General features: G+C 48.0%; 2 protein-coding genes across 2 annotated transcripts; both read left to right on the top strand.

The window, feature by feature from the left end:
* Positions 1–6605: 6605 nt before the first annotated feature.
* On the top strand, positions 6606–6935 carry FOMMEDRAFT_88693 (uncharacterized protein; the record flags this gene model as incomplete). Its single annotated transcript, XM_007268986.1, has 1 exon — positions 6606–6935. One exon carries the CDS (start codon positions 6606–6608, stop codon positions 6933–6935), a length of 330 nt encoding a protein of 109 aa, XP_007269048.1.
* A 393-nt stretch (positions 6936–7328) lies between these two features.
* FOMMEDRAFT_135905 (uncharacterized protein) lies at positions 7329–8471 on the top strand (the record flags this gene model as incomplete). The annotated part of the gene is made up of 1 exon (XM_007268987.1): positions 7329–8471. One exon carries the CDS (start codon positions 7329–7331, stop codon positions 8469–8471), a length of 1143 nt encoding a protein of 380 aa, XP_007269049.1.
* Positions 8472–8980: the final 509 nt, after the last annotated feature.

The following is an 8980-nucleotide window of genomic DNA, read 5'->3' on the forward strand; positions in this document are numbered from 1 at the left end:
AAACCTGTATCCATAATCATCGTTTTGGCTATGTATATTGATGTCGTGTTCTTAACACGTACATTCGTACGTTCACAGTCCGCCAGCTGCTTGTTTGTGTGAGAGGTCATTGCAGAGGCACACTGTTCAGGTGTTGTCAGCCTTGTAAAATTCATGCACTTTTTTACTTGTTTCCATCCAACAGTGCTTTTCATAGGATGCAATGTGAGGGGAAAGGCTTTGGAAACAAAGTACTTAATCAACAGTACTATATGATTTACAATACTCTTCTAGAATCACATGTTGGATTAACTTATGATCTTTCAGATACTGCAATACGGTTTAATGTAGCAATTTGCCTTTAATTATAGCAAGTAAACTCTGGTCTGAAGTTATGAAACATTTTTCTCACAACTTCTTACTATGCTCAAATTTTTTGTACCCAACTCCCCCTACAGAAGGTCACATATGCACTGGTGTTTCATCTTCAAGCATGATTATCTTATGTGCTCAACAATTTTATGGCAATATTGGCATGTTTGTCAGGCGACAGCCCAGACATGGTTCTCAGTCACATTATCCCAGACAACAATTGTGCATACAGAAGTACTCAAGGGATCTTAAGCAAATTTATTCAAGGAGAAATGATTGTTGGCGACTCTATTGCTCAGCTGTTATGAGTCTAGACCGATCAACAGGACAAGCGATAAGGAAACGAATCTTCAACTATTAACGAAGCTGCTAGAAAACGAGGCTGCTGGGCCTTTATTTGTTCAACTGACTTGGTGCAAGATGAATGATTCCCCTTGGGACTGACCGGCACTACTGAGATCATTAAGCAGCAAGACGCCACTACCACCCCGGACGCGTAAGAATAGACGAGTTGCTGGACGGGGAGGGAATGCTACATAATCACATGTCAATTCTGTGGACGTCATGTCTGCTGAATCATCTGCCAACCATTACTGCCTTGCATTCCTCTGATACACGAGGCTTTGCAAGAATGAAAAGATGGCTCGCAGGTTCAGTTATGTAAGCCTGAAAGCAGACAATCGTGCGTTGAAGTTGTGTCACCCTCCTGACTGATTCAGACTACTGTAAGTTGACGTATCACAACGATGGAAATGCGCCGCGGATCTTGAGCAACAACTGATTGGCACCGTTACTCTGTATATAGAAGCATCTCATAGTGTCCTTTGTTTTCGAGTCTGTGTTTTACAAACAATCAAATAAGTACGATGATAAACTAGCGACGTACGTACTAGACATTAGCCCTTGACCAAGAACACCTGTAATTTCCCAGCATTGATCGAGCTAGACGCCTGAGTAGACCAGAACATGAACGTGTACATCATAGGACTATAATCGTTAGTGATGACCAGGGCTCCAACAGTGTTGTACAGGGCTGGATGGACGTGCGTAGAATTCCCTTTCAATAAGCACCCTTCCCCCTCGAAAAGAAATGAGGTTCCGACTATCTGCTATGACGGCCTTGTTGTGCAACGTTGTTCGAACATAGCGTAAAGATGCCTTAGGGTCACGGTGGAGTGTCCCTGTCGCTTGACAGTAGTTGTTAATGTGGCTTCTATCAGAATACAAACTCGACGCGAGTGGCCTACCGAAACAACGGACTGCGGTATCCTTCAACGCAACGCCTGTCGGTTTGAAAACATTGGGCAAAAGGGGTAGAAGCTGGCCTTCAATGCTTGGACAAACAATGTGGCGTAAAGTAGCGAAACGTTGCGTGTAGACACGAGTTCTTTAACAGCGTGTTGTTGAAGCAAATGTCAGCATTGTTGGACTATACAGGAATGTTCATGTTTACCAAACAATACAAGGTGTTCTCAAGGTTCACCTGAGGACCGAGGGGATACTCTCGCTGACGCCGAGGAAGGAGGGACGCGACAAGACAAAAGGTCCTTTATCTCCTTTTGGGACGTTCAAAACTGAGACCCCTTTTCGATCCCTTCAACCAAGACTCACTCTCAGAGCAAAGAAGACCGCCTCGTGTTAAAGTCGACCCTCCTTCATATACACGAAACGCTTCTTTGTGGTTCCTTCTTAGTAAGGGGCAACTTGATTAATCGAGTGTGGAGATGAAAGAATAATTGCTTTAGTAACGATGTCTTACCTTTGTGGCATAGTTATTTGTTCACGAGTTTGCCTTCTCCCTGACAGACGTGAAACGTGTACTTGATTGCAGATAGCTCGCAATGTGACTCAGGTATATGAATTGCTGAACCAGCGCTACAGGACATTCCCCGCGTTTTTCTTATTGGTTAGAAAGAGGCAGAACCCGGGTCGATCCATGGATGAACTCATAGATTATCCGCAGTCCATTACGCAGATTCGTCCCATCCCACGAAGATTCTTCCAGGGCCCCCTTTGTCGGTTTCGATAGGAGACAATGATCGCATCGTTTACAGAGTAATATCGTTGATAGTCGGAACAAATTGTTAGCAACAAAGCCTTGCACCAAGGAGCAATCAAACATGTGTACATGGGCGCATGAGAGTCAGAGAACATAGACTTACTTATCGGACGAGTGATGGGAAAACAGATAGGTTTGGATGGAAATCAGCAGTGGATGCTAAGCGGACGGCATTATCTATACGAATTTCTCATCGTGCAGATCATGCAACCTGTCTGGAGTGAGTATTTGAAAACAGTCACCATATTGCGTTTTGCGATCTGTTTCATCCTGAGGCATTGTTAGGGAAGAGAGCACCGTTGACAAGGGAGATTGTACGTTTAGGCTGCTACAATATCGCCTAGGGCGAACTAGCCGTGAGTTTGTCCGGTGTAAGCCTCGAGCTGCATTCTCTTTGTCAATGAATTGAGCGTTGTATTCGGATGGTTAGTTAGACAAGGTGAACGAAGTGCATTTCTGTAGAGCATACAGAAATGCTCGCAACCAAACTTTTCGTGTGTCGCAACTTTTGTCGTTTGTTCACTTTGTTGAATTGTGTGGGTGTCTCGGCTAATCCCGTTCGGTGTTCAAACAAGTCACCTGGTGGACAATACCCAAAAGAGGCAGCGCCGACGGCTCATCAAGTCAACCTTGTGGAATTACTACTGTTTTCACTACACAGATGCGCACATAACTCTTGCTTTGGTGCCTGCCGTGATTAATTTGTTCGCGAAAATCCTGTGCCTTTGAGCTACATGGGATAAACAGAACAACATACAGCCTTCGGTCGATAACTAAGGAAAAATGAGTGATCTACGGATTTGACGGTGTCATTATCATCGGTGTGCTGACTATTCTGAATGATTACGCCGAGGGTATAGTACTTGTTATGCATATGGTTGAAAATACAGCACGTGGGATTGCATGTTCTTGCACTTCTTTGCAATTCCTTGCAATTCAATTGTAGAGTTCCATCTGCTCGCGTGTCAATTTTAGACTTTGTTTCATGTTCAGAAGGAAATCGAGGCGTTTGAAGCGTGCCAACAACCGGATTAGGGGTCACAGTAATAAAGGCGCATCACGAACAGTATTGACGAAGACGAGACCATCGTGAAGTGAGCATGATTCTCCTCAAGTAGAAGAGTAGAAGTTTGATTGAGGTCTATGAATAGAAGTGTAGAACAAGAAATCTTCGAGCGAATGATGTCAGCCGGATCAAGAAGACGGAGGGAAGAGAAGAAGAGGGAAGGAAGGAAGGCTAATTGTGTAACGTGGCGATGATACCGGAGGTTGACAGCTTGCTTCTATGTCACAAACCGATCACACTCGAAGGAAAAGTTATTTGAAACTGAAATGCAGAAGCGGTGCTGACATGTGTCTGTGAACATGATTCCAAGGATATTCACCAGTCCAGGCTGCATGTAAGCTTCGCGGGCATTTTGAATTTGTCTTTTCAGTGAAGCGTCTTATTCGAGTGTGTGAGAATTGAATTGATGTCTAGAGACGGCCGCAGCAAAGAATTACAGAGCTTGCATAACGATGGCTGACGAGTCGCCAAGATACTCGGTGGCAGTGTGTGTATCAATTTCACCGCGTAAATAACACAGATGAGAGCGCTTGATTATCGAATTGTGGAAGCACGAGGTTCAAGATCTGTAGTCAACTATTGACCGAGAACTAGTACGAAACGCAGACACAGCCGGCAGAGTCGGGCTATAGATACAGAATCTATACAACTTCTGGCCTTGTATTAGGTTTGCCTGACACAGTGAAGATGAATAAAGCGTCAAAAATAAGGTAAAGATCGAGCCTTGGAACACAAAGATCTTTTGATAGTAGAGTTGGAGAAGGCCAGGAAACGCGGGTCGCGGGATCTTTGTCATTTCTTAGCAGAAATCATCTGCCGCGTGGCCCAACAGCAGTCCGGTAAATAAGCCTGGCTATAAGATTGACCGAGTCCTTACTCCTTACCTCAACATATTTTGACCTATATCCATCGCTAACTCATGACCTATAGTATGGTGGCTGAATCAAGTCACAGCCTTTCATTTTTTCCAATACATCGTCTTCTGAAGACAGGGGCTTAAGGTTGGCCACTTGTAAACGAAGCTAGTAATATGAAATCAAGTTGAGATAATCACTGACAAGCCAGTACTGTTCCCCGAGTCGAGGGTGGAGAGTATAGATCAACAAACATAGATAAAATATACTAGTCTTGCGTTACACTCAGATCCCCTGGATCAGCTAAAAGAATTACAGTGCAGTGCCTATGAAGCAGGGTACAGAGCGAGACAACAAACGGAACATGTAACGAAAACAACGATTTCATCAACGGTTGGCCAGTTAATAGTCTACCTTGTACTTGACTTTAAATAGCAAAGTACCTTGATTTGGACTCACCGACAGGCACGTAAAGTTTGTCAGCGTCGAAGCATACGAGCATTTACGTACTGGTCTATTCTTGACGGAGTGTTTGATGCGAACACTGGATTGTGGGGAGTTTTTGGATCGACGCCATGGTGGAGATTTTTTTGTTTCTGGGCTTTCGCTTTGGGTAGTAAGGATATGCGAGGGAGATTGAGCTGCCCAGTGGAGCGTTGAATGCTCTCGCTTACGTTTAGCAGTTGGATACCGCTCCAGAGAGAGAAAGCTAAAATGACGCAAATCGTTTTGTTCAGCATAGCAAATAAACAAGATTCAGTTGGCAAAGAGAGCTCAGGAGAACGCGTAAGATGTGCGTTGATGAGGTCGGGAGACCGGGGCCGATAACGCGAAAGCAATAATGAAGAGGAGAGGGAATTAAAGAGGGGGGCCTGGTTAGAGAGGTGTCTCGCGTTGTTATGCATGCTGATGGACGAGTCTCCCCACAATGTCAGATTAGGCGCGGTTGATTCATTAAAAAAATGCGCATGTCTGGGAGAGTGAATTGCGAGAGTAAGTATGAGTGTTTGGTCGGTGTTGTAGTAGTACAGTGCTGTAATTCTTTGCAAATAAAATTAGCAAATAGAGTTGGAGGCGTATGTAAATCAACAGTTGTAGGGTCAGAGGAAGCGGTGCGGGAGCATAGGGACGAGGGTGGACGGAAGTGGACAGGGAGATTAGGGAGATGAAGGGAGTGATGACGTTCGATAAGGGTGGGATAAGACAAATAATGAAGAATAGAAAATAAAATATGGAGAGGGGGGACAGGAACGGGAACGCCGTTTGATGGGGATTGAATGGGTCGAGTAGCCGAGCCGAATGCGGACTATAAGCTGTGCTGATGGCGACGGGCGGTCGATGAATCGAGTGTTTGGTGAGCGAGAATAGGAGGACGATGCGAGTGAGGACGAGGTGAAGGGAAGACGAAAGATGGAATCGAGAAAGGATAGTGAATCTAGGATTGTGTTGAGGGAATGGAGAGGGCAGAACACGCTTTTCTGTGCGAATTCAGTTGGTCAGGACACGTGTTCCCATATTGGGCGAATAGGGTTTGATGCCAGAGACCTGCTCTGAGAGTGAAGCGCCCCGGCTAAAAGAGGCGCAGACCCTGACTCTACACCTTCTTGTCCTCCTCCTCCCATCTCCTCCATTCCCTTCATTAACACCACAGAGCCCCTTCGTCTCCGGTCACAGCGGCGTCAACGCAGTACACGCGCCTCCTTGCTGGTACCCCTCTCTCCGTCGTTAAACGCGTCGCGTTCTACGCTTCGGAACACCGGCTTATTCTCCGATAGACGGGAACACAACCAGCTCTAGCTCTAGCTTTAGCTCTAGCTCCAGCTCCAGCTCCAGCTCTAAAGCAAACGCGACGAACACGCCCAAACTCGCTTAGTCCTCTCAATACATCTCTGCGACGATGCCGCGTGCACCGGCGCAAAAAGTGAACAACGCCAGCGCGTCCGCAGGCCATCCCTACTCAATCGCCGCTGCCGCGGGTCCGTCTACGTCCACTCCGACCTCCTCGGGTGCTGCTCACTCCTCACATATCCAGCACCCGCAGCAGTATCAACAGAACCAGTTGTCCCCTCCACTCATGGGCTCACTCGCTATACAGTCCTCGGATTATGCTCTACAGCAGCAGCAGACCCGACATCGTGATGACAGCCTAGGAGGCTCAAGCTCCGCGCAGACAAGTCCTCGCGATAGTCCCCTCGTGCAGACTCAGACTCTCCGCAGATCAGACGCGAATCGGGATCCTCAGAGGCAGAGAGTCGTGCAGGAAGGATCGACAAGTATGAAGAAGGATCCAGGCGACCCCCCGCAAGCGGTCCCTAATGGAAGCATACCCTCCACTGGCCCTACCCCTTCCTCCGCTTCAAGTGCCTCATCGACACCCGCAAGCGGGTCAGGAACAACTGGCGCTGCGTCAGCAGCAGGAGGGACTACGGGCAAGAAGAAACACGTATGTAGCACGTGCGATCGTGCATTCACCACATCGGGTCATCTCGCTCGTCATGCACGAGTCCATACAGGCGAGCGTAATCACAAGTGTCCGTTTCCTGGCTGTGAAACGCGGTGCTCAAGACAGGACAATCTACAACAACAGTACGTGTATACACTATGACTCCTTATTCGCTAAACTAGACTGATGCTATGTCCGCTTAGTTATCGAATCCATCTATCCCCTGGTTCCCGACGCTCGTCCTCTTCGGCAACGCGCGCAGCTATCCAGCGTGCAATCTCGAACCCGCCTACTACGTCAGCGATCACTGTCACTGCGGGAGCACCCGCGAGCGTCCTGGGGGATCTCGACACACCTCCCCCTCTGGCCCAGGCGACCCTTCCAGCTCCGTCTCTCAGTCAGGCTCACCATGTCCCGTATCCTCAGCATCACCAAGCATATCCTGGCGCCCCCCAAACCTCTCCCCTCGTACAATCACATGTTCCCTCACCACATCTTCCGCAACATCCGTATCCGCAGACTCCGCCTATCCAGAATGGGAACGGGCACGGGCACATGTACGAAAACGGAAGTGGAAGTGGTTTGCCAGGAGCTCCGGACATGCCGCAGCATGGATATGGCCGTAGCCAGCCTGAGAGTCCCGCCGACCGCAGCGCACCCGCTAGCGCTTCTCCAAGTGCAGACGCAAGTCCTGTTATTGGCGGACCCGGATCTACACCCCAGTCATACCCCGGTCCGCCTCCACCGTATGTTTACGTCCAACAGACCGGATACTATCAGTCTCAGCAGAACGCGTCACCCTCCCTGCCTGGTTCCTCGGCAAATGGTTCCTCCTACGCACCCCCTCCGCCTTCGTCGTCCAGCTCGAATGGTCAATTTCCGCCGCCACCGCAGATTTCGACGTTCTATCAGCAACATCACTATCCAAGAGAAGCTTACATGAACACCGCTCCACCCTCTTCGGCTCCTGCACAGTCACAGGCGTCGCCCAATTATTCCACGCCTCCCCTACCCCAGCAGGGGCACGATCAGCAACGATATATAGATTCTTCCAGGGCAAAGACGAAGAAGCGGGCACGGTCGAGTATTGGATCAATGACGAATGGTGAATTGAGTCCGAGTGATAGCCCTGTTGTTCCGAATTCGCAGGCACATCCGAATGGGCGCGCGAATGGGCAGGGTCAAAGCAACGTCTACGCATTTTACGGCATGGCGACTCCGTCATCGTCAGCAGGCAGTGCCACTGCGGCTGCTCCACCTCACAGCAGTGGCAGCGTCGCAAGCGCGCCTCCACCGTCGGCTGCTTCTTCGCGTGGCGTTGGTGGTGGTCATTATGCCGTCAATGGCAATGCGAATGGTTTTAATCAATTCCAGCTTCATACACCGCCACCTTCTGCACCCCCGCCTATGACGACTTCGTCATCAAGCTCAGGCGTTACAACTTCTTCAAACGTGTCGTACACTTCGAACCATCCTTCCTACCCGCCTCAGAGTATAGACAGCAGTGGAGTAGAAAACGGGACTGGAACGCATTCACCGCCTTTAGTGCTTGCTCCCATTCAAACGAAACGAATGTCATATCACGAGGCGCTTCCAAGCCGGTATACGTACAGCAGCCAAAATACAAGTCATGCAAACAACAACTATCCTCCACCGACCACAGCGTATGCGTCAGTCGGGAAGGGTTATAGCGAGTAATGTGGCGACGGAACTTGATGGTGGATAAACTTCGAGGCAATCGATGTCATTTTCGTTGATTTCCTTCTTTCTGGTGTGTCATTTAGTCTTTCCCCTTTTCTTTGTGCCTATATATTCGCATTTCTTCATTATTCATTGTACATCTTTGCATTTCGCATTATTTGCATTTATTACACCATCCTCTCCATCTCTATTACGTTGGCTCTTTCTTTTCCGTTGTTCGTGATTCCTGCAACTTGCTTCCTCTTTAGGTCTCCTCACTTTTGTTGTCGTACGGCTGTATTTGTCCCTCTCAGCTTAGCTATCGTTCGCTTGCCTGCCTGTCTGTCCGTACGCACACTACTGCCTTTCATAGCATACTGCCTATCACAGTATATTTCCTATTTCCTACTTCTACCCACAAAGAGTTGTATTAGTTTACTCTCTCAGTTTCTTTTCCTTTTCCTTATTATCTCTCAACTCAAAAAGTGATTAATTGCCCCTGAAAGCTTTTTACTTACTCTGTAATA

The sequence above is a fragment of the Fomitiporia mediterranea genome (assembly GCF_000271605.1).
Source record: "Fomitiporia mediterranea MF3/22 unplaced genomic scaffold FOMMEscaffold_8, whole genome shotgun sequence".
NCBI classification, from domain to species: Eukaryota; Fungi; Basidiomycota; class Agaricomycetes; order Hymenochaetales; family Hymenochaetaceae; genus Fomitiporia; species Fomitiporia mediterranea.